This window comes from Bactrocera neohumeralis, chromosome 3, assembly GCF_024586455.1.
Source record: "Bactrocera neohumeralis isolate Rockhampton chromosome 3, APGP_CSIRO_Bneo_wtdbg2-racon-allhic-juicebox.fasta_v2, whole genome shotgun sequence".
NCBI lineage: Eukaryota > Metazoa > Arthropoda > Insecta > Diptera > Tephritidae > Bactrocera > Bactrocera neohumeralis.
The window spans coordinates 34,985,504-35,011,989 of record NC_065920.1 but is presented as its reverse complement, the minus strand read 5'-3'; the positions used below and the strand labels follow the sequence as shown (position 1 = coordinate 35,011,989).

At 34.1% G+C, this 26,486-nt stretch overlaps 4 protein-coding genes across 8 annotated transcripts in view; 1 reads left to right on the top strand and 3 right to left on the bottom strand.

Annotated features, from left to right (window-relative positions):
- LOC126754039 (dual specificity protein kinase splA) overlaps window positions 1-26,486 on the bottom strand; it is a 588,793-nt gene that overhangs the window by 118,219 nt on the left and 444,088 nt on the right. The window lies entirely within an intron of this gene.
- Window positions 73-2,568, bottom strand: LOC126754044 (F-box-like/WD repeat-containing protein ebi). Its single transcript, XM_050465907.1, has 3 exons — window positions 2,275-2,568; window positions 1,144-2,213; window positions 73-1,065 (listed from the first exon to the last, which is right to left on the bottom strand). The coding sequence occupies exons 1-3, from the start codon at window positions 2,330-2,332 to the stop codon at window positions 220-222; spliced, it is 1,974 nt and encodes a 657-aa protein (XP_050321864.1). The 5' UTR covers window positions 2,333-2,568; the 3' UTR covers window positions 73-219.
- LOC126754040 (AP-2 complex subunit alpha) lies at window positions 2,772-11,372 on the top strand. Of its 5 annotated transcripts, none has more exons than XM_050465903.1 (12): window positions 2,819-3,210; window positions 4,362-4,534; window positions 4,667-4,844; window positions 5,689-5,900; window positions 5,961-6,154; window positions 6,216-6,879; window positions 6,949-7,136; window positions 7,243-7,869; window positions 7,940-8,213; window positions 8,269-8,552; window positions 8,620-8,824; window positions 8,890-11,372. In XM_050465903.1, the coding sequence occupies exons 3-12, from the start codon at window positions 4,781-4,783 to the stop codon at window positions 8,965-8,967; spliced, it is 2,790 nt and encodes a 929-aa protein (XP_050321860.1). In that variant the 5' UTR covers window positions 2,819-3,210; window positions 4,362-4,534; window positions 4,667-4,780; the 3' UTR covers window positions 8,968-11,372. The 5 variants fall into 5 exon arrangements, with proteins under 5 accessions (XP_050321856.1, XP_050321860.1, XP_050321857.1 ...); XM_050465900.1 differs by having other exon boundaries at window positions 4,664-4,844; XM_050465899.1 differs by having other exon boundaries at window positions 2,772-2,869; window positions 4,362-4,844.
- LOC126754038 (DNA-directed RNA polymerase I subunit RPA2) lies at window positions 12,296-16,179 on the bottom strand. The gene is made up of 6 exons (XM_050465893.1): window positions 16,011-16,179; window positions 14,907-15,948; window positions 14,391-14,848; window positions 13,872-14,329; window positions 13,396-13,803; window positions 12,296-13,313 (listed from the first exon to the last, which is right to left on the bottom strand). Exons 1-6 carry the CDS (start codon window positions 16,077-16,079, stop codon window positions 12,380-12,382), a joined length of 3,369 nt encoding a protein of 1,122 aa, XP_050321850.1. The 5' UTR covers window positions 16,080-16,179; the 3' UTR covers window positions 12,296-12,379.

Sequence of the window (26,486 nt, the reverse complement as noted above, 5' to 3'; positions counted from 1 at the left end):
CCGGTAGTTCTGGAAACTTCCATCTGCAAATGTTGTGGGCCTTGCATATATTATTTTACAAAATTATAAAAATATACTAATCATTGTGCCTTGAAATCTACATCAAAGCAAAAAAATATATTTTTAATGCTAATGCTTTTAATGTTTCATTATTTTAATATAAAATGTTCAAATGCTTATAATAATTGTTAATATATCAGCTAATATTTAAACTAAATTCTAGATTTTTCTTAAATCCAACACAAAAACGCTACCATCCGAAGCGCTGGCTCCCACTTTAGTGCCCTTGGAATTCCAACAGACCTCAAAAATACCACCTGTGCCTTTGTAACTGTGTACTAACTGTCCCGACTGAGTACTCCAAATATGTACACATTTATCGAAACTTCCTGACGCTAAATATTTTCCATCTGGACTAAATGCTACCGAATAGACAGGCTCTGTATGTTTCGTAAGAGTATGAATGCATGTACCACGCTCAACATCCCATAGACGTACGGTGGAGTCAAATGACGCGGAAGCAAGTATTAGATTCGTGTTAGGATTTTGTGTTCCTGGTCCAGTGGGAGACCATTTGATTGTATAGATTTCCTTAGAATGTGCTTGTAAATCATGACAGCATTTGTCTTGCTTCATACTCCAAATTTTCAGTGTCATATCGTCTGAGCAGGAGGCAAGCAATTGACCCTGTGGGCACCACTTTATAGCGTTCACCTCATTAGTATGACCTTTAAATGTTTTAATGGGCATATCTGAGCCAAGACGACACACATGGATACGTTGATCAGTACTGCACGAAGCGAATGATACATTTGTTTGCCAATCAACATCGAGTGCGGGTGCATTGTGGAAAGAAAATTGTTGGTTGCATTGTCCAGTAGAAGCATCCCAAATTATAGTAGTTTTATCAACACCAGCCGATAGTATATAATTACCCCTTTTATTCCATTTTAATGCAAATATTGGACCTTTATGTTGACCGAGAGTTGATGCTAAGCGACCATCAGTTTTCCATATGCGTGAGTACCCATCATAACTGCCAGTAGCTAGCAAGGTGCCATCGCACTACAAAAATGTAAGTTTTTAAATGTGTACATTTTTATTTGCAAGCAATATAATTTTTAAGCATTTACGTGTACCTACATTCCAATCTAATGATGTAACGTCTTTGTTGCTTGGAACTTCTGCACCTCCCTTTTGAATGCAATGTCGTAAAACTAATTGATTAGGGCTACTGGTTGCATCAGACATATCCCATATGCGTGCAGTGCTATCACCAGAACCACTTGCAAGAAGGTCTCTGCTGGGATTCCAGGCACATATGAATACTTCGCTCTCATGTCCACGTAAAACTGTTGCTTTAGAGGCAGGTATCTCAATTCCTTGATCGATATCCATTGGTTCTGTTCCTGTTGATGAAGTAGTATTACCCAATTGTATCTGGGTCAAAATATCAGAGCTGCCTGGAGCAGGGTTATTATTAGTAGCACTACCGCTTGAAGTAGTAGTGGTACCGGCTCCTGAAATATTTGTTCCAGTTGTTGAACCGGTTACTACTGAATTCGTGGTTGCTGTTGGTTCATTGACATTAGCGTTAGTACCCGCGTTAATGCCGTTATTGACATTTGTATTTGTTGTAAGATCATTTGTGGCTAAAGAACTGCCAGATGTTGTTTCGGAGGGGTTGGCCTTTTTATTTCCAGTTGAAGATGCGTCACTAGTTGTCCCAGCTGTACTATTAGCAGTTCCGACGGATGGTGCAACAGACGTTGAACTATTTGCAGCTGAATTAGTATTACTATCAGTTTCATTAGAATCAGCAGATGCGGATGGAGCTCCTCCGGAGTTTTGTTCATTGTTTGTTGAAGCTCCTGGAGTATTACCCTCGGATTTTACTTCCGATTTTACAACACCACCTGTTGTCGTTGACGATGCAGCTGCGCTACTGCTGTCCGCACTGGCTTTCCCAGGTTCTGATTTTACAGCTGCTGGTTTTGGTGGCTTTACTTCGGGCATAACGGCATCAATTAAACTTAACCCTTCAACTGAACGTCCAGCTTCACCATCTTCTCCAACGCTCCATTCAACTTCTGTATACATCAGGCCTTTCTGAAGAATAGTGAGAAGAGCAGCCGGTGGTACCAAAGCGCCATTTATGTTGCTTTGTGAAATATGAGATTCCACACCAAACACAAAAGCCGAATGTACAAAACCTATTTAATGTTGACATTTTTAAAAATTTTGTGCTATTTAGTGAAAAATATAACATTTTACCAGATTCTTGCAGATATCTATAAACCAAAAAGTTTACTTCGTCGCTGGAAAAACTCATTTTTGCTCTCAATGTTCAGACTTTTTCCAATATCCTTTTACTAATATTTTCCTCGAAATTTTTTCTCACGTTTATGATACGTTATTATCATGTAAAGTTTAGAGATATTTATTTAGGTTTATGCATAATTAAAAATATACAAAAGCCAAAATTAATCAATCCTGTGAATTTAACTTATTGCATTTTTGACGTGTTATTTTATTTTACGTCATGAAGTTAGCTGTGAAACGCAAAATAATTGATATCACATTATGGGAATCTTCAGCATTTAGCGTAATTATACGTAACACTAATAAATAAATCAAGATATATTTAATATTATCCAACTTGTGACGTATTTATATTTTTACATTTAATTATTTATGTTTGTGTTCATACAATTTTATTTAAATTTTTTTCATGCAACACACAAAAGTTGGGCATCACTTCGAGATGTAGGCGCCGGTCTATTGTGACTTCTATATATTGCAAATATTTGTAGAAGGGCAGCACTGCTGAGGAAAAGCGAAATCAGAGAAGATTGTGTAAAAAGTCAACGTAAGGAAAAATCAATAAAAATTTTCATTTTCAGTAGTGCTGTATTGTATTGTATGCAGAAATTTTGTTAAATAAGCTAGCTAAATATTTAATGGCGTTTAAAGTGAATTAATTAAACAGTTGTACATGAATATATAAGCTATAAGAAAAGTGGTTTTGCTACGCCCATTTTGACCGAATACGCCAGAGTCGCAGAAAGAAATTGAAATTATTGTTAAAGAAGCCGTCGTGTCGAAGTCGCGATCGGTGTCTCGTCTTTCGATGCTGCAATCTTCTATAAATCTTAATTCAAGACCAATTTGTTAAAATTGCCGTCGCCAATTGGAACAAATAAATCAAAAGTAAGCCGTACAAATTAATTGAAAGTGTCCATCCTATAAATATAGGTTTATTACAACTATTTCGCCTTCGTCATCGCTTAAGCAGTTAGGGGCGTTTAGCTAAAAGTCGATAGAGTCAGTCATATTAGTAAAGCGATAAAATAGCTCTTGCTATATAAAAGAATAAAATTTATGCCATTAAGCAAAAATTTAAATTATCAGAAAATTTGAAATTGAAATGTTCTACCTTAAAAAGCCGGTTAATTATCGTTTAGCTGAATTTGAAAGAATAATTATTCAACTTGCATTCTTTTGCTTGCAGATGTATATGCATAAAAATATGGCTGATAGTAAGGTATATTAAACTGTGCCAACGTCACATTGCATTTATTGTTTATATAGAGATTTTAATGAAAATTACAATTGGGAAATAATGGTTGATAGATGTATTAACTGTATTTTTTTAATAATTATACGAAATCCAAATATCAATAACTACATTTTGTATATAACAAATATATTTTCAAATTTATATTTGTAACTAACACATAATTATTTATGCGAAAATGTTTTTTTTTTTACAAAAACTCAAGTACCGATAAATTTTCTATCCCTTTAAAATTTTATTTATGCTATAATCTTCCCCAATGATACGATGTTATAATTGCTTTAGAGCACAACTGAGTACTTAGAATAAATAACATTATTTTTTTTTGAATAAAATGATAATATTATATTTTAGTTGAGAAAATCATTTAAGTGCATAATCATTTGTTGTCGTTGTAACATTTGCTGTATTGAACGAGCTTTTACGAAAATATTAAGAAAACATTTAGTATATATGTACATATGTACTAGAAAGATATGTACGTACTACTATATACTACATATGTAAAAAACAAATTTAAATAAAGCGAAGTTGAACTGTTTTATATATATTTGGCAAAGAATTGCATGCATTATTTATTTATAAATTATATATACAAATGTTGGTGATTATGGGGTCAATATCAGACTCAATCGTCCGCTTATGTAAATATATACACTATATATATTTATTTGCATATATAAAAAAGGTTTTCGTTTAAAATTTAACGTAATGAATTATGTTGTAATAAATACACTACATAATATTTATTTATCTTTGTTTTTCTTTTACTATTTCTCTAAAGATACCGATTTAACGCACAGCGAATCACTGCTTTTGTTAATCAGCCAATCGCTAGTAACGGGTGCAACTAAAGTCAAGCAAAAGCAACTCGGCGGGCTTCTTATCTGCCTTCATTGCGGCAGCCTCTGCGTTTATTAACGAGCTCATCGAAACCAATATTCCCAGGCGGACTACGTAAGTTTCGCCTTTTGGGTATTATCGCATAGAACTCAACTGCATAAATAAACACCGGCGATTTACATATTAGTTTCCTTTTGTAAATATTCGTTCGTATTCACTGTAACATTGAAACTCAAATCTTAGCAGTGGGCTCTGCAGCATCACCAAGATTCACGGAATATTGTCGTTGAACACAAAAGTAAAGGTTTCTTATCGCAGAGGTTTTGAAGTAAATCGGCGAAAATTAATAAATTAACCACAATGGCACCTGTGCGGGGGGACGGTATGAGAGGTTTAGCGGTTTTTATATCGGATATAAGAAATTGTAAGTATTTCTCAATATGTGGATAATTCATAAAGTTATTGTATGATTGAAAGCGTTTAAACTTTCCAACACAATCGAACATTGCTTTCTCTGATAAGTATATATGTATGTATGTACATGCGTTCACGTACATACATACATGTGCACACATAGCAATTTATTTTACTTAAATGGTGTTCGTATCGCAGGGGCGTAAAAACACACATCTAAAACATAGAATAAAGCGTTGCAGCAATTGCTGGTCAGCGACATTTTTCGCTTTAATTTTCATATCACTGATTTACAGTAACATTTGCAAGTGTGTTTTCGGTTTCGTAAACGGTCGGAGAAATTTCCCGTAGGAAAACAATTGTTCGTATGCTTTATTATGTATATGTTGGTTCAAATTTTGTGCGACCGTAGTAAGTGGCTGGTACTGCTTGGCGCTAAGTTTTTAAGAATTGATTGGCACATCACGATGCAGAGGACGCATTTTAATTGAGTGATAGCAAATGGACAAACGAATGTTTGTTACATTTGCATCCAACATACATACACGTATACAGTCTTCGTATGAACCGTACACATTTATTTTAATTCAATTTATTTCATATACAAAAATTACTTTACTTTGACTTCAATTATTTTATTGAAAGTCATATAACTCGTAAAAAGTCTTATAAAATACTAGCAAATTTTTAGTAAAGTATTATACACACATACGCACGAGTAATATAATTAATTTTGAAAATTTCAAATGAATTTATAATAACTTCAGTTTCATTTTGAAGTAAAAGTCTAATTTGCGAAAAAGAGTCTCATAAATTTTTAATAATGTAATATATGTATGTATATATTTTAACAGGTAAAAGTAAAGAGGCCGAAGTGAAGCGCATCAATAAGGAGCTCGCCAATATACGTAGCAAATTCAAAGGCGACAAGACGCTCGACGGCTATCAAAAGAAAAAATATGTGTGTAAGCTATTGTTTATTTTTCTATTGGGACATGACATCGACTTTGGCCACATGGAGGCGGTCAATTTACTCTCTTCAAACAAATATTCCGAAAAACAAATTGTATGTATTATGAACTAAGTATAATTAACAATTAAATATCTTATTATAATATATTTTAAGGGTTACCTATTCATTTCGGTCTTGGTGAACACCAATAGCGATTTAATACGCTTGATCATACAGTCGATCAAAAATGATTTGCAATCCCGTAACCCTGTTCATGTGAACTTGGCACTGCAGTGTATTGCTAATATTGGTAGTCGAGATATGGCTGAATCATTCTCGAATGAGATACCAAAGTTATTGGTATCGGGGTGAGTATCTTCTTCTCTTGTAAACTGTGGTTGCGTCATTATGTTCCTTTATTCACTGCAGTGACACAATGGATGTTGTAAAACAATCGGCGGCGCTCTGTCTTCTACGTTTATTCCGTTCCAGTCCAGATATAATACCAGGCGGCGAGTGGACTTCGCGCATCATTCATTTGCTCAACGATCAACATATGGGCGTGGTAACAGCGGCCACTTCATTGATAGATGCTCTTGTTAAGCGCAATCCAGAGGAGTATAAAGGTTGCGTAAATCTAGCTGTTTCGCGTCTCTCACGCATTGTTACAGCCAGTTATACGGATTTACAAGATTACACATATTATTTTGTGCCAGCGCCATGGTTGTCGGTGAAGTTATTGCGCTTGCTGCAAAACTACAATCCAGTTACTGAAGAGCCTGGTGTGCGAGCACGTTTGAATGAAACACTGGAGACTATTTTGAATAAGGCGCAGGAGCCACCGAAGAGTAAAAAAGTTCAACATTCGAATGCCAAGAATGCAGTCTTGTTCGAGGCTATTAACTTAATTATCCATAGTGATAGTGAGCCGAATTTGTTGGTTCGTGCCTGCAATCAATTGGGACAGTTTTTGAGTAATCGCGAGACGAATTTGCGTTATTTGGCATTAGAGTCAATGTGCCATTTGGCCACGTCGGAGTTTTCCCATGAAGAAGTAAAGAAACATCAGGAGGTTGTCATTTTATCTATGAAGGTAAGACAACATGAGCTCAGTTGTATAGTGTTACAGATTTTTATAACTATTTTTCTCATTTATCTACAGATGGAAAAGGACGTTTCGGTGCGTCAAATGGCTGTGGATTTGTTGTATGCCATGTGCGATCGTGGCAATGCTGAGGAAATTGTACAAGAAATGCTCAATTACTTGGAGACAGCTGACTACTCCATACGCGAAGAAATGGTGCTTAAAGTGGCGATATTGGCTGAGAAATACGCTACTGATTACACTTGGTACGCAAAAGCAAATAAATTTAAAATAATACATGGGAAATACCTTATACCCTAAACTTAGATTTTGTAAATAGAAAATATAAACAAAAATATCTCTTTTGTATAGGTATGTGGATGTCATTCTCAATCTTATACGTATTGCTGGCGATTACGTTTCCGAGGAAGTGTGGTATCGTGTCATACAGATTGTAATTAACCGGGAAGAAGTTCAAGGCTATGCTGCCAAAACTGTTTTCGAAGCTCTGCAGGCACCAGCTTGTCATGAAAATATGGTTAAAGTAGGCGGATATATACTAGGCGAATTTGGCAATCTGATCGCTGGTGACTCACGCTCCGCTCCGCTCGTACAATTTAAATTGTTGCACTCGAAATACCACCTTTGCTCGCCTATGACACGCGCATTGTTGCTATCCACCTACATTAAATTTATAAATCTGTTCCCTGAGATACGCACCAACATTCAGGAAGTGTTCCGTCAACATAGTAATTTACGCTCCGCGGATGCTGAATTGCAACAGCGTGCAAGCGAATACTTGCAATTGAGTATTGTGGCATCGACCGATGTTTTGGCGACTGTGCTAGAGGAGATGCCATCATTCCCCGAGAGGGAAAGTTCGATTTTGGCCGTTTTGAAGAAGAAGAAACCTGGCCGTGTGCCCGAAAATGAAATACGCGAGTCAAAGAGCCCAGCACCAAATGCGATGGCGCAGAATAACGTAATCGTAAATCACAAGTACGTTTATCATAATTGATTCCATTTGTTCAAGGCTTAACATTGTTCCAAAAATTATATCTTACCACAGAGTAAATAGCAATGCCAATGCAGATTTGTTAGGTTTGAGTACACCACCAGCTGGTTTGAATAACACTGGAGGTAGTGGAACTTTAATCGATGTATTAGGCGATATCTATGGCAATAACAATGCGGCGACTTACAACACCAAAAAGTTCCTCTTCAAGAATAATGGTGTGCTTTTTGAAAATGAAATGCTGCAAATCGGTGTAAAGAGTGAATTTCGACAAAACCTTGGGCGTTTAGGCTTATTTTATGGCAATAAGACACAAATACCTTTGACGGTAATTACATTGACAATTTTTAGTTTTGTCTTAATTAATATTATTTGTTATGTAGAATTTTATGCCAGTTCTCCAATGGAGTGCAGAGGATGCATTGAAGCTTAATGTCCAAGTAAAACCCGTTGACCCCACACTGGAAGCTGGCGCACAAATTCAGCAACTACTCACCGCTGAATGCATTGAGGACTACGCGGATGCACCCACAATCGAGGTGAATTTCCGCTATAATAATGTGCCACAGAAATTCAGCATAAAGTTGCCACTGACGTTAAATAAATTTTTTGAGCCCACGGAAATGAATGGCGAGTCATTTTTCGCACGATGGAAAAATTTAGGCGGGTAAGTTGAGCCCCTATGTTACTTAAAAAAAAAATCAACTATATATCCATATGATCGTATTATACAGCGAACAACAAAGAGCACAAAAGGTCTTCAAGGCACAGCAGCCATTGGATCTGCCGGGTGCACGCAATAAGCTTATGGGATTCGGTATGCAATTATTGGACAATGTGGACCCTAATCCCGATAATATGGTATGTGCGGGCATTATACACACGCAAACGCAACAGGTGGGCTGTCTGTTGCGACTGGAACCGAATAAACAAGCGCAGGTTTGTGTTTTATTATTTTCTATGGCTTTGTAATATTCTTAATCTACATTTTGAATTAATTGCAGATGTTTCGACTTACTATACGCGCTAGCAAAGAAACCGTTACCCGCGAAATATGTGATCTACTTTCAGATCAATTTTAAAAAACTAAATATGAACAACCTTCTATGCGTAGGCTAAAAAGTAAATATTCAATAAAAAAACAACCTAAACTGATTAAGACACTACTTGAGCGCTTACATAGGCTCCGGTCATTTTGTTATTAAGCAAAAAACAGGCAGAGATACAAAAATACATAACGAAAATTATAATAAAAAATTACTATCTCCTATTTAGCACAATTCACAAATCTAAAGGCAACACCTTTTATCAATATATACATAAAAAGAGTATATGAAAGAAAATTACAAATGTGTGAACAAATGTATAGCTTTTGCAAAACATTAGCATAACAAATTGTGAGCAGTTTTTGTTTACAAATTTAGTTTTCCGTGTGTGCGTGTGTGAAAGTGATACGAAAATATGCGGATCTTTAAAATCGCGTTAAATAACTAGATCCACCACTGAATGATTGACATTTTTTGTTTGTTTGCCATTCATTCTAACCACACTATTTCAAACCACAGTTTCACAAAATAATAATAATCGCAATGTTTGTTCGTTAAGGATTATAATAGAAACATAAAATGTAATATTGAAAGTTCGTTGAAATCGATCAGATATAAAACGATACAAGCATAATATTTTAAGTTGAAACCTAAAATTGTTTTACAATTGCAACCTATGTATGCGAATAAATATGTAATTTATTATTTTTACATAAACATTTGTTTGCTTAAAAATATGTTTGAAGGAAAACAATAATAATCAGTAGAAAACCAAATGTATAAAGGAAACACGAAAAATAGCAGTACTTTTAAAACAAAAACAAAGAATAATTCAAATACAACTTTATCTCTAATACAAAAGGGGCGTAAGCATGATGCTCGCCAGTATATGATAAGTCGAGTACATTTTGTGCACAGAATATTCAATGAAATTGAAAGTTAGTTCGGAAGCGTGTATTTCTCTATTTATCGACATGGCTTTCGTTAGAAAGGATTAAAGAATATACTGTACATACCTTTCGAATATATGAGTTCATAATACTTAATATGAATAGGGAGTTTTGTTGTAATATATAAATGTCGGACAAAACTTTTGTTATCGTTATATCATTATAAACTTCAGTAACTACTATTTGGTATTGTAGTATATGCATGCATTGATGTAAAGGAATTTAAATGAATTTAAATAATCTCATACTAGATAAATAATCTCACAAACGTGTTGAAAACCATGGATTTGCTGAACAAAATTAAATAGTATTAAAATAAAGTTGTTTGTTTGTGTTGTGCGATTAAGCGATTTTTGTATAATGCTTATTGAATGTTATATTTTCTCTTTCGTCTACTATTGACTTTGATGTAGTTGATGCCTATATCGTTCAACGTAAGTGTCTGAGAGCTTATATTTATTATACGCCAAATTTTGATCATTTGCAACAAAATCATATAATTTGATTGAAATTTCGGTTGAACTTACAAAAAAGCATTCCAAAAAAGAATAAATTAATTAAAATTTCGATACATTATTTTTGAACTAATAACAACTATAAAGAAGTTTGAAAAAATATAATTACTTAATCGCATAACCCGCTTATTTTGTATAAACTTATGAACTCAAAACACCTAGTGGCGAAATATACAAAGCATGCATAAGGTGCCGCTAACAGCTTAATGATATTACAATATACTTATTTATGTATTATTATTTTCATGCATTTAATGTAGTATAAATGTTCACAATCCAAATCATTACAACCTAACGAAAGAAATGTTATCCTGCTTTTTGTACTCATTACGTTTTCATAGTGATAAATAGTTGTAAGTTTACGAACAGTTGAATTTTATTGTGTTTTGTATTATTATATATTTTTATGCATAATTGGTAAAGTCGTCGATTTGGATTATGAACAATTTGATATTGTCGTTAAATGCAAATTACATAATATAGTGTATTCTCAAGTAGTGCTATTTATCGTACTGCTATAATGGTGTTATAGTATTAGTACAGTTAAAAACTTCTTTAGGTTACTTGTAAAATTTTTATATATTTCATATTTTTTACTACAGCACTCTCGCCACTCACAGTTCAACTTAATGTAATATTTATATTTGCTGTTCGATCAGCTGTTTCTGTTTTCACTTTTTTCTGATGTGCGCAAAGGCGAACATTGCAAATACAATGATTATTAATTAAAACTTGTAGTGATTAAGCGCTTTTTGTATGCGCTCACATGTTCCGCTTCACAACTCAATAGCAGATTATTAAATTACGAAAAATAGCACGACTTGTGAACTCCATAATAGTATTAAATGTAGTATTTGTCAAATGGTCAATATTGAATAAAGCTAGTTAAGCTACGACATTAAAAGCATTATGCTAACAGACAAACGAATAATAAAATTGAATAAAGTATATAAAATCTTATGTGAAAAATCTGCAACCACGAGTTATATTTACATACATATATACATATATAGATTCTGATAGCCGCCAATAATCGTACTAATACGTTATATATAGTACTGTTATTTTTTCACTCTACGATCACATAACCATCTGAAGTGTCAGTCAGTCAAAAAATCAACTACGCCACCTTTTTCTCGTGTTGGGAAATATCATTAACTATGTATACCCATACATTTTTTTCTAATGAAAAATGGAATTTATTCTGTACTATATGACTACGTACATACATATACACGTAATTACATAGCTATATTATGACTAGTTATTACTCAGTTTATAGTGTAATGGGAGCTTCAAAGTTAAAATTTAATTTAATTGCAGCAGCAGCATGTTATGTACAGTTAAACACACTTAAAACACATACCACAATATCATATACATATGTATGTATAGAGAATTTATGTATGTATTTATATTACAAATATAGATACACAAATTGATAAGTTTTTGAATATCTAATTTGTATTAAATAAATATTCATTACTTGCAAAATAATGCAATAGTAATAAATAAAAATTGTTGGTGAGAAATTTGCATATAATTTGGCAAACAATTGAATGTTGAACTAACTTAGAAAACAATAAAGTTGAACTTCACACCTATAATTCGAAACAGTTTATGAATTATCGTAATAAAATAATTCCATATTATTGTATATTTAAACACACATATATAAATTTAATAAAAATACAAACCAGGAATATACAAAAAAAAAGTGTGATTAATATTGAAACTTTTAACTATTTAATATTATTGCGACTAAGTTTGTTGTTGTTGAGTGAATTTATCTTAATGGTCAATATGTTTTTTCTTCTAGCTTTTTTTTTAGTTCAAATGGGAATCGCACTAATATTGTTTCTAATTCTACTAATGATAATTTTATAAAAACACGAGCAATTTTATTATTTAAATTTAAGAAATTGTATTATTTATTATAAGACTTTGCTGGACACACACAATTTTATACATAATCATTAAACATTAGATAGTCATCAACTTAAATCTCGCATTAATGTTTACCGAACTTAGTTCGGTAACTAAATATTTGAAAGAAAATGGTATTTCAATGTATCCCACAGCGGCGCCATTACCGCACAAGCGGCATGTGTCCGGCATCGATTGCAATTTACCAGTCTCTGTGCGCTTAATAATCTTCTTCAGCGGTGCTAATATACTGCCACATTTGCTACACACTAATGTATGCGTTTTATCAGAGTTGTGGAAGAGCCGATCTTGAAGCAGAAAGGCGGCGCCATGTGATATTAAGGCATCGCGTTCCATCTCACCGAAACGAACACCACCACCACGTTTGCGACCCTTTATGGGCTGTTGTGTTATGGCATCGACGGGACCGGTTGAACGTACCTGCCACTTGTCGAACACCATGTGACGCAGCCGTTGATAATGTACCACGCCAAAGAAGATGTCTGCCGTCATTTCACGGCCATCTACGCCGGAGTAAAGGCGTTCCGTGCCGTAGTAATTATAACCACCGGCCTCTAGTAAACGCCCAAAATAATCGATGGCGGTATGTTTCTCTGAAAAGCGGAATGGTGTTGCATCGTGTACTAGACCATGCAAGGCAGCACTTTTGCCCGCCATTGTTTCGATCATCATAGCTATTGTCATACGCGATGGGAAACCGTGAGGGTTGAAAACAATGTCTGGTATAAGCCCGGTTTCACTGAATGGCAAATCTTCGGCCGGAAAACGTTGGGAACAGATGCCTTTTTGTCCAGCACGTGAAGCGAATTTGTCGCCTATTGTGGGCGGACGTGCTATGCGTAGTGTCACGCATACCATACGGCGTGCGTTCACCTTAAAACTACCACAATAGCGTACGCTATCTACAACACAATCTTCCTTTTCGTCTAATTTTACCACTTTATATGTGGAGGTGTCAGCGTCAAAGTAACTATATTTAGTAAAACAAAAAAAATATATATATATTTATACAAAAGCATAATTGTATATATGGCATATTTCATTGTATTTACCAGTAAAAAGGGCAACCATGCCAAAGTTTTGTACCAGCATGAGGCAAACCGTCATTGTCCAACATCTTATTCAATTCTGGCAGATGTGGACTACGCGCAAAATAACTTGCACCATCTAATTCGATGAATTTTGATTTATATATGCTGCCATAAGCGAAGCCACGCTCATGTGCAGACTTGTTTATTATCATGGCATCCTCCATATCGTACCCGGTATATGAAATAACTGCCACTATAGCGTTTGTGCCCATGGCAAAGTCATCGAGTTGAACATTGTCGTGATGCACTGGTCGGAAGAGCGGTGTTGTGGGCGTTTGCAAGCGGTACAACTTGTTAGCAGCTTGTTTGGGCCAGTTAAGGCATGGTGTGCCCATAGTTTGCTTACCCATCTGACACTGATACATATTTCTGCGAATTTATTTCAATAAATTATATGTTTTCTGATTATCATGTTTCATTTTAACATCAAAACCTACCTCGGCGATTGGTTGTAGTCCGGCATTGGTATTAGATTTGCCAAGTTGCTAAGAAATTCGGTCTTGGACAATTCCATATGTGTTGTGAAGCCTGGATAAAACTCTTTCAAATCAATGGCAATATCCATGTACACTTGCTCAAGCGAGCCAATGTATTCAATTTTTCCAAGCGATAAATTTTTCACTGGACGCATTAAGCGTGCTGGTCCAACAAAAAGAAATAAACCTGGAAACTGACCCTTAGCTTTATAAGGTATGTATGCTATTTCCATCATTTCAGGTAAATGCCCTTCTATCTTCAACAAACGTAGCTTATTCACTATTTTATCTGCATCTGCTTGACGAATGTACCCTAATAATTTTCCTTCCAGGAATACTACAAATAACTTGGCATTCGAATCGTAGACTTCCGAGTCCAGAGGTATCATGCCCATTTCTATTAAATATTTTGGTATAGCCTATAAGACATATTATCAAAAAATGTAATAATAGGTGTTATCTGCAGCAGAATATACAAACCATAACTAGCTCTTTTTTCGGTATGCGTGATATGCGACAAGATACAGTCAAGTGATTGAGCAAACCACAAGGCGCCCCATCAGGCGTATGGACTGGACAAATGTAGCCCCAAGCATCCGGTAGCAATTGACGTGCTTCGGTTGTACGCATTGTGGTAAAGTATGAACCACGATGTACTGCACGAAAATGTGACATGTAACGAATGCGATTGATATTTTCTGCCATCACAACCAAACCAGAATTCTGCATTAGACCCAAACCAGAACGCGAGGGCGCATTACCGGTGGCGAGGAAGGATTCCATGGCGTGCGAAACGCCACCTGCATTTCGTAAACAATTTGTTAGCAGAGTTGGAGTTATAAGCGCGTCTGGGGTTTCTAATCGTCGAAGTAAATATTTTTTCGCATATTGTAGCCATAGTTCGATACGATCAGCTAAAAATTTCTGATACAAGTGACCTAAAATGTGAAAAAATATAAATATTACGGTAATTTAGAAAAACTATATAATATTTACCGGAAAGTAAAACCTCTTGCATCATTACGGAATCTACATTTTCGATTTTATAGTTTCCTTGTGCACATTGAAACAATTTTTGCACCATAAATACTAACATATCGAACTTTTCTCTATGTGTTTCCAGATGTATGAGTATTCTTTCATTTAGAATGAAGTCAGTAACATCTGCATCGGTTTTCCATTCTGGCACTTCAGGGAATTTTGAACGGAAAATCTTTCCTAAATATGATTTGCAATCTTTATGAGTATGCAGACCCTCACCGTGGACATCTCTAAGCATTGTCTGCACACATGATACATAATACTGGTCTTTTTCATAACCGCGTACTAGATGGCGGTAAATCTGTTCATCAGTAAAATCCACCAAACAGCGTAATATAAGACATATCGGTATATACGACATCATTTTCATTTGAGAAAACATCAGTTTAGCAGTTCCGTTGTTGAGAAAATGTAATACATTGTTATAAGAGGTCTCATCTTCCCGCACTGTGCGCACCATTATGCCAATTTCACTAAAATTTGCACCACGATCCTTCCATGAGGAACGTTTCACTGCGATTGGGTAATTGCGCCTACTCATCAATAGCATACGAATAATTCGTTCATTGCCTTTTATAATAAATATTCCTCCCCATTCAGTATCGTGTTCGCCATGTTTTACCATTTCCTCGGGTTTGAGTGAACCGATATTACACGCACTAGACTTAAGCATTATAGGTACCTCACCGAGTTCGACATCTATTGGTGCCTTCTCCAAACCGCTAACTGTCCATCCAACACGCACAGTGCACATACCCATGTATGAGGTATGCAATTGTCTTGACTCGGTTGGGTATGTCAAACGATTTTTTACATCTATCACAGCCATAGGCACTTGTGGACGCGCAATTCGTATACTTTCTATCCGGAGTTCTATTTGTTCGCCCGCTGGTGTTTTGAAGCTAACTGGAGTCATATACTTTGCACAATTTGCCAAGCCATCGGTTAACATTTCATTGAAGGAATTTAAATGTGGTGCTCCAAAATTTTCCAAATGCTAATCGGAAATGAGAGAAATGTAGTTACAAGTCCCATGAAAAGCAATGCAAAGAAACACACCTCATTTAGTTTATCCGGGAATTTTTTGAAGTCGGGACGACTATTTGTTAATGTCGGATATAATTTCATTTTAAAGCGCTTTATTTAAGTGTTAAAATCAAAAAATTACAATTAAAATTAATAACAAACGTGAAATGAACGAAATTGTTATCAAGAAATGTCAAAATAGTTGCTCGCTAGCACGTGTTGTGACAGCGAAGTATGCACAATTTCGATAATGTGTTTTCCCCAACATTCGGGTATAAAATGTATTCGGTTTTCTTAATTTAAAAATTCTTATTTATAATAATTTAAGGATAGGATGTTGTTCTTATTGTTAGAAATTATTGTTGTAGAGTTGAAACCTTTGAACATAAGGACATATAAATTATATAATATATAATTCTTAGTATTATGTAAAATAATGCCCAAGGCAAATACCGAATTCCGCGTCGCTTCTAAGTTTATTTTACCTTTAAAAAAAATTTAAACTTTTGAATACATTAAAAAAACACTCGTATTATCAATGATTAATACAATTATAAAAAATTTTATACTATTAAAAATAAAACTAAAAAGATAATTACATTGGGTAACAATTTTTTATTTTTTTGTCACATGAAAATTCATATCAAATTTTAAATTTGCTAGGGTTACCAAATAGTAATAATATGAATAAAAAACATCCCACGACAGTCGGGTCTAATAGGCCTGACAGACGAGCAAAATTAATACGCATTAAGCAACGCTAATGCGCATTGAAACTTTATAGTGACAGACGGCAGACTTGTGCATTTAGACAGCTGATTGTGAAATTTGTTTATTTATTTAAAAAAAAAAGTGAAAAAATGAATAAAAGAAATCATTAATAGAAATTTTGGTATTTTTGGAAAATCAATATAAATTTAACGAAAAAATTCGTTTATTATTAACTTCGTTCAAAGATAATAGAGTGAAATTAAAAGCAATAATTGATTGTAATGCGAAAAAAGTGTGTGAAAAAGTTAAGAATATTGGAAAAATGGATAGCAAACTGTGCGTTGTTTATTTTCTGCCATCTAAAAATATTAAAATTTGTTTTTGTTAATATACTTACACATAATTTAATTAGCAATATAAAACTGCTTACCTCTGATGCTGTAAACGCAAAGGAGGCGGCAGACTTCAAGCGACATCTGTCAAAAATAGCAAAAATCGGCCATTTTTGAGCAGTGTTGTCTACTAAAATTTCGTAAATTCAGTTAAATGCACGAAATTCTTGTGCATTACAAATTTGCATTAACATGGGTCAAATGCGCAAGTAAATGTAAATTAAGCCCGCTAATGCATATTAGCGCTGTGGTCTGTCAGGGCTATTAAACTGCTAAGCAAGGGGAGGGGGGAGATGCCAAAAGTGTTGGTGCTAGCTTAAGAGCGGCATTTTGGCGAATTTTATGTTAGTTGATATGTGTTGAATACTCACATTCCGTATATACACCCGCGGCCAAGCGTAACTTACCATTAAGAAATTTCTAGCGAACACGTGTTCTATCACTCATTGTAACGGTACTTGTTGCGGTAATGGAATTTTTCCGTTAAGTTTTAACGAAGTGATTTTTAACTTACACATATAAAAAATTAAAAAAAAAAAATAAGTTGTGTCAAGAAAGTAAAAGTAAACCAGAACTAAAAAAATGTTAGAAAGTGTTTGGGAGGAGGAAATTTCAAGCAGTGCTTTGGAGAAACTTGTTGGGTCAATGCCTGCTCATATCGAAGCTGTAATATCCGCTAGAGGTGGACCGACGTCATATTAGATTTCCCGTTATTCTTTTTGAATATGTTGTAATTCCATTTTCAATTGAAACAAAAAATGTTGTTAAGTTATTACAAGAATTAGTAATAATGAAATCAAAGACTTGTGTGCAAATAAAAAAAAGTTGTCTCAATTTAATTTTACAAATGGGCCAGATTAAAGTCAACAGTTAACCAAATATATTCGAGCCATCGATATATTCCCCATATTCTATTAAATCCATAAAAAAGTTACCCAAAGAACGAAAAAATTGAAAATAGTGAAAAAAATCAAGTGGTAAGTTACGCTTGGCCGCGGGTGTACATATGTATGTCCATATTTGTGTACCAGCTGTAAAGTTTTACATATGTACACAGCCATTTTTGAACATTGCAAAATACATTATTATAAATGCCATTAATTAACAGATTTATGCAACGAAGTTCCAGCTATTGGCAGAAAATTTTTTCATAAAACCACACCATTGGACGCCTTGAATTATATGTATTTGTTCAAACGAATTAATAAATATCATTCTAAATTTATTTACGGCAGTATGAGTATTGCTAAAACGTCCAATGTCCGTAGAAACAAAACAATTAGCAATAAAAACGTTGTGTCTAATTTTTTTCAAATTAAAAGCACGTAAATATATAATATTACATGATTTTTTTAATAATTGTGGGCCCTATTACGACTGCATTTTCGTTGAAGTTTTGAAAATCGGTTTTACCGATATCAACTCAACCCGTCAAAAAAAAATTTAATTGTGTTGTCAAACTTCAACTTTTTTATGGTATTATGATTTTCAATCCTACGTCAGAAGGATTTACTAAAATAAATTTCAACTACTACCAAACAGTTATAGTTGAACATAGGAATATGCATTTTGTTGAGCCTTTGGGGAAAAATTCCGAAGGCAAGCTACAATTTGGAAGCAGCAAATATAACAATAAGTTACATTAGGAAATGTTTGCAAATAAATATTCGGTACAATATACATACTATTCCTAGGAATATACTTTTTAAGTAAAATTAGAGTTTTGAAACGTTTTGCTCCTCTACAATTGTTTGCGTTTTACCCACTACGCACAAAACCGGTGTTCATAACTTTTAAAACCTTCTTAACAACCATTGATATCGTAGGCTGCGCCAGCCCATAATTGAATTTATTTTAAATGCATTCTAGATAACTCCTTCATCTAATTTAGAAAAAATAACTGCTTCCTTTTTAAATGAAACAACTTATGAAACTGCAACCAACCTTGTTTAAAGCCATTTAATTATCAGTAAAATTTTGCTTTACTTGATTTTAGGGAACTAAAATGGTTTTTTTTATGCCCAATACTAATAATTCCAATTGTGTTTTTCCTTTTTATCAAAATTACTTTAATAATTTTAAAAAGTTATAAATTTTGTTTTTAAGTTAAAATAAGCAGAATTTGACATTTGCCTGGCCCTGCTAGTGAGTATTCTAAACATACTCTTATACTCGTAGAAGTATCTGATTCGGTAAAAGGGGTTAACTAACGATATGCACAGATCTCGAACATTATGGTACACAAAATCATTAGGTGAAGAAAATTGTTACATACGTGTTGGAACAGTTTAACTAAGGCCATAACTTGACGAATACCATAGGTAACCAAAAAGACCTTCTAAAAATTTAATGTGAATATCTTCACAGAGAATCCATGATCAACTACAACAAGAACTATATTATAAGGGTCATTCTTCGTGATCAACAATAAATAGAAACATACATATGTGGCCAAAAGACTTTTTAATTTAAAATTCGGCGATTGACAGTCAGATCTTTGAGGATTGGAAAACACGTTGGCACAAGTGTACTGGGGCTAAGGGGATTACTTTGAGTGAACGGCATAGATTTTGTAGAATAAAATTATGAACAAAGTCTTACTATTTTTTGCTCATAGGAGTATCTCATCATCTAAAACGAAATATGTATGAGACAAAAAAAGTATGCAACAATATTAGTAGTTTTGTTAAGATTTCATAATGTAAGTACCATAGGAACGTGGAGCACGAACAACAACAAAACATTCAGAGTTCCTAATCGGATTTGACATACATACATATATGTACTTGTAGCTGATATATACTTCTACATATTACTAGAATTATACATTTTTTAAATAGTACAGATGCATACTCATGCTCATTGATTTATGTTATTATTTTACTCTGAGACGTCTGTTATTGCACGTGCTGATGCTACCCATTCTTTGGTGCGCAATTTTCTTTGTTGCAGACAAAGGAACCATAGGCCAAACGCCAGCAGGTTAATAATATATGTACATACATACATACATACATATGTATGTATATATATGAAAGTTTGTATGCCAAAGCAAAATCAAAGTGCACTGAACTCAACACTGTTCATCTACGACAAATTGTGGGGGTTTATAGTTTTTGAATAATGCAAAATCAAAAATATACCCACACATGAATATACATACATATGTATGCACATATGCGTGTGTACATATATGAAAATCGAAATGAAAACAAATACGTACATACAATATTCTAAAGTGTACAATTAAAGAAAATATTTAAATTTTTGAAAAACACTAGACTGCCATAATCGTCTAATACTAACATGATTTAATAATGACGCTCCTGAACTCGATATTTCAGTACTTCAAACAGCAAAACTCACAAGGAACTGAAGCCTCAGTCCGCTTTATACGATACGTTGGTTTATACCAGAGAGCTGCAACGAGTACGATTAAATCAGAACAAACACTCGTTCCAAAAACACAATCAAATCAATTCAGTTCAGCATAGACAACATTCGAGTATCCGCCTGCGACAACTGATTTGATGCAACACGAACAATCTGTTCTTCGGCAATCACGATCGAGTAAACGGTATGGCTGGCTTCGGTTCCAACGTATCATGCCAGTTCATAGCGTTACGATGATTGTCTGAATTGATGTGAAACTGCGGGTAAATTAGGAGTAAATCTACGAGTACAGCAAACAACAACAATTTTCTGCTGCATTGATTTGGCAAAAAATGTATCAGCTTTGAACATCTGCGCATGTTACAAATTTTCGATGCGTAATCAATGGAAATTCCATCGTGTACGTGCATACATACATATGTATATATGTACACACATTTGTTGTATGTATGTACTTGATGGAATTTCCATTATGCATATATCATATGCTTATAAGCTGATCGCTAGTGATTCAAAGTTGTTCTCTATCGCTGATTTGAAGACAAACGGTTCGATTCGTGTACATGAATCGAATTGACAAAATCAGACAGAGCAACGGATCAATACCCGATTATGAATAAAATTTTATTACTCGTTGCGGGTCTCTGGTTTATACATATCAATTTGGTTATCTCTGTTCTCGGCTTTATTTATTTACAAAAAAACAGTCACTTGCGTTGCTTCCAAACTGAGATAGTGACCACTTTAAAGCTAAATATTTTTCAACCAAATTTCGTTCACTTTCTTGTAATTGTCATCAACATACAAGGAGCGTTCCAAAGTAAACAGGACTTTAAAAAAAAAAACAGAACAAATGGTTGTTTCAATACAGCTTTTAGCACGGTCCAAAAGCTTGTCGAATGAGTGTTTTAGCCACTCGGTATGGCCATCAGTATGCCGGTGCAAGCCTTTTGGATTGAATCTAAGACTGCATAACGCTTTCCTTTCATGGGTAAATGCATTTTCCCGAAAAGGAAGAAGTGGCACGGTGCCATATCAGGGGAATACGGGGAGTGGTTAATGGTTAAATTGTGATTTTTGGACAAATAATCGTCCTTTGAATGTTGAATTCTGAGCAATTTTTGGCCATCAGTCAATTTGTGCAGAACAAACCGCGCACACACCTTTCGTAAGCCCAAATGTTCGGTCAAGATGCGATAAATCGATGTTTTGGAGATGTTCAATTCCATTTCCATAAATTTCAATGAAGATTTCGGCTGATTTTCAATGAATTTACGCACAGTTTCGATGGAATTTCCGGTGATCACGGATTTTGATTGGCCCACATGTTGATCGTCATTAATGTCCTCACGACCACGTTGAAACCACTCGTGCACTCTGCTACGGGATAGGCAATCATCGCCATAAACTTGTTTCATCAATTGAAAAGTTTCGGTAAAGTTTTACCAATTTCAAAACAAAATTTAATGCTGGCTTTTTGTTCGAAACTCATTTTTGCACCGATAACACAAACATACTGACACTTAAAACACAATAACTTCACTTCCAATCCATGAAATGCCATGGCATTCTCACTGGACAATCGATAAAAATAGCTGATTCTAACGCACCAGTCGACATGTACATAGATATAGAAAATTCTCACACACCGGTTTAATATCTCATCACGAATATGTTGTTTATGTTTTGTGGTATAAATATTGTATGTGTCTAAAAAGTACCCTTGTAAAATTTAATATATTGGTTGCAGCCTCAACTTGTATGACAAAGATAAAAAAAAAACGCATTAAATAATTGGACGACAGAAGAGAATTGAATTTGAAAGGCAATGACGATTTTGTTATATTTTGAGATGACGCTAAGGCCACATATTGAAACCATATGAATATGTAAATTCAGGTACAGTATATTTCAAGGACATGGCAAAGGGGGATCAATAAATTAGAGTTCCGAACATCTGGTTCGTTGATTTAATTAAATGAAGAATAAACACCCATATTCTTTTAACTCAGTAATAAATCATAATAAACGTTAAAGTAATACCTCATTATTTTAATTACATGTATTGTATTTTAGAAATTCTTTAAAGTGGGCACACACTGTTTACGTTTATTTTGGCAAACTCATATTTGTTTTGATACATCACAATTTTTAATGATTTCCACTACACCCCGCATAAGAATGCGCGGCGTGCCAAATTGTTTTTGGTGATTTCGCGAAGTCATTTGTTGTCATTTGAAACAGATGACTCACAATTAAGCGGATACAGTGTTCTATCTTGTAAATATAAAAAAAATGTTTTTTTGTGCTTGTATTAACCACGTATAATTGAATTTCATCTCCTCTTAGAAAGCTATCGGTGATGACTCTAGTGGCAATTTGAAATTTACTAAACATTTACTTAGCTGAAGTCAGGCTCTCATTTAGTATGTGGGTGAAGTGATCAGAGTTTCCGGTGGTACCAAGAAAGACAGTTTACAAAATTGCGACACACTGCGTCATTAACAAATCGAACTGTCAGATTTTAATAACAATTGTAAACAATGTGATATTTTTTTCTTTCATGGTGCCGCGAACTAAAATATATTTTAGTTTCTTGTCTAAAAAGGTCGTAGAAGCTTGCAATAGCTTTGTCGTTAACTGTGAATAGAATTCCATGTCCTAATTCACAATCGCGGTTACTGAATATTTTTATAATACAAGGATATTTCATCTAATTGTTGAAATTTTATTCAATACAGCCTCAGTGTAGTCATACAAAATTAGTGTCATACTTCGCTACCAAAAACGCGGATTCGTCCCAAGTACGTTAAGTTTGTGAAGCTTCTAAATTATGCACTACTCTTATATTGTTAACGAAGAACAAGGAAAAAGAAAAAGGCATCATCATATGCATAGCAGCTGTTCTGACAGCCAAAGTGCATTGTTTTGTATTTTGCGTCACCCAAAAATGATGGATTGCTGCTCACTTTACCTGTAGCATATACCCCATTGTTAGTCTACAAGATACTTAGGGAAATAAAGCACTAGTTGCTTTTCGTTTCTTTATCGCCTTTATGCCCGGGTGACATGTTGCACCTGGGTGTTATAAGTAGCTTTTTTTTATGTGGCTCTTTGATATATCACAGGGAGTGAGACTACATATCTTATATATACTCTATATATATCTTTTATAAGAGTGTACAGTTGCTGGCGTATGCCGATGATATTGATATCGTTGGACTCAACACCCGCGCCGTTAGCTCTGCTTTCTCCAGACCGGATAAGGAAGCAAAGAAAATGGGTCTGGCAGTCAACGAGAGCAAGACGAAATATCTCCTGTCATCGCACTCGCGACCAGACTCCCACACAATGACAACATCTCGTGAGTCTGAGATAAAGGTTTTGCGAAAGATTTATGGTCCTTTGTAAAGCAGAGGAAGAGGAAGACTTCCACTCCGTTGGAAAGACCAGGTTGAGAAGGACCTAGCTTCGCTTGGAATCTTCAACTGGCGCGACGTTGCGTAAAGAAGAAGCGTAAGCGGTGTCTACGCCAGTAAAGAAGAAGAAGAATTGAACGAGTATCCTCAAAAATTCTTTAGCTAGATAATGATGGGAACAATCGGAAATTCAATTCGTTGATTTTAATAATTTTCTGCTTCTTTGTAAATGTCTCAGTTTTGACCATTGTAGAATCATACAAGTAACAAAAGAATCATATGGTCGTCAACTGCAAAAGTTGATTTTTCTGCACAGAGATTTAAATGAAAGGACTTAAAAATAGTAAAGAGGTTGCAATATAGGGGCGTTACCGATATTTTTTGTGTGTTCCGTTCCCCAGGATGCCTATTTTCACCCATATAATAGATACAATACTAAACAAAACTACTTGTAATAATTTAAACAAAAATAGATATATTTTGTCAAATATTTTTAATCAAAATAGGAAAGATTTACATCTTTATAATTTTGTTACAATTATATAAAATTTTAATCAAAACTCTTTAGGTAAAAATTACATCTTTATGAACACACTTTAATTATCGAAATATATTTAAAAATTTAACAAAAACGTCTTTTTGCCCTGAGTCTCCCTCATTCTATAGCATTCTTAATGCAATTTCTGTCATTCTATAAGCTTTCGCCTGTGTATGTATGGGTGAAAATGATAGGGTTTGTTACTTGTAGGTTTATACAATGATTGTCAACATTTAAATCTCTACTCAAGTTGTTGAGAGCTAATATTATCAACTTCAGAGTGCTACCAAATATTTCTGTTAAAGCTGCTGAAGGCCGGATTGATAAATCTATTTGACAGATGTCGCTTGAATTCTGTCGCCTCCTTTTTGTTTACAGCATAGTTCTGTCAAATGTGCTTTTAGAATATGGAAACACTTTGTAATAAAATTTGATAAGAAAGAGAGAGAAATAATTTAAAGAAAATGTAACCGATTTCGGTTTATCTTCTAATCAACGCACTTCCAACATACATATAGTGCGCGTTATTTATAATGTTCGGTTCCGTTTGAAATTAGTGCTTCCTTATTTCGAAAGCTTGTCATCTCCTAGATGCACTTTGATGTTCCGCATGCTGTTGGCATTCCGTTGCAGACAAAGAAGTTCATGGCTGCTTAATGGTTGCTGTTACTTGCACTCGTTTTTATTTTATTTTGTTTTTGTTGCGGTTGTTTTTGCAGGTACCAATAGATTTTGTAAATGAGTATAAATGTACAAAAATACTAAGTACATATTGAAAGCAAAATGCATTGTACAAAGTACAAGGGAACAAACAATAATAAAAATTTTCAGCAAATTTATACATAACTACAAACCTTAGTATATGTATTGTAAATATAAGTAAACCATGAGAGGCTAGTTAAATAAGTTGGACTAATGTACACAAGTAATATAATTATACATATGTATATTTATATGTACATTAGAGTGATTAAAAAAAAATTTTTTTTTTTTTCGTTTGGTACTCGGAAAAATAGGTTCCTAGACACCTCTAAGAAAGCCTCTCTAAACATGAGTTTTTAATTGTAACGGGAAGGTCCTCCTACATACAGTTTTCTATTTTTTCTTAGTAACAGATAGAAAAATTTATATCTCGCTTCCAACTACTTGAAAAAATATCTTGCTCCTTAGATTTTGTAGGAAATTGAATGCTCTACAAACGACCTATAACGATTTTTTCGTAAACCCAAACGTTTAAAAGATATTAACAGTTAAAGTTTGATTATTTTTGAGAAAATTTTTTATTTCTTATGAATTTTATAACTCAATGAAAAAAAATGATTATGAATGATGAAACTTATGGGCTTTCTTAGAGGTGTCTAGGAACCTATTTTTCAGAGTACCAAACGAAAAAAAAATTTTTTTTTGATCCACCTTAATATGCATTGATGTTTGACGATGAATATCTCGTAAACGCTTAACTTAATCGAAAAATCATAGGAGACCATTTTTATAGAGCAGTAAATTTTCTACAAATTTCCTTTGGACAGATGATTTGTAAATATTAAGAAGTTGGAAATTTTGTAGACGAATAAATCTAAAATTTGATAAGATGCTCACAATATAAAAGTAGATATAATGACAATATCTAGTTATGAAACGTTATTAATTAAAAAAAGAATTAAAAATTATTTCAGGAAAGTTTGTTTTTATATTATATTAATTAGCAGTGTCGTAAAACGTTAAGTACTAAGAAGTTCCAAAATAGTTATCTGATTCATTTGAGATATAATATTTTTGGAGTGTTTTGCGCTATCTAATAAGTATAATGTGCATATCTCACAAACTACTCAAGCTATGTCAACGAAAGTCTGTGAATCCTTCTTTTTCTGAAAATTATTCTTTGGCGTTTTTGTTATAACACTAAAAACATCTGAGTTGCATTAAAATGTTCACCTTCTCTATTTTCAAGAAGAATAAATTTCGAAAACAAAGCCAACAACAAAACTAACAAAAACACGAAGTTTAGAAAGCTTTCACGTGAAAATGAAGAGAAATAGAAAATGTGAAAAGAAAA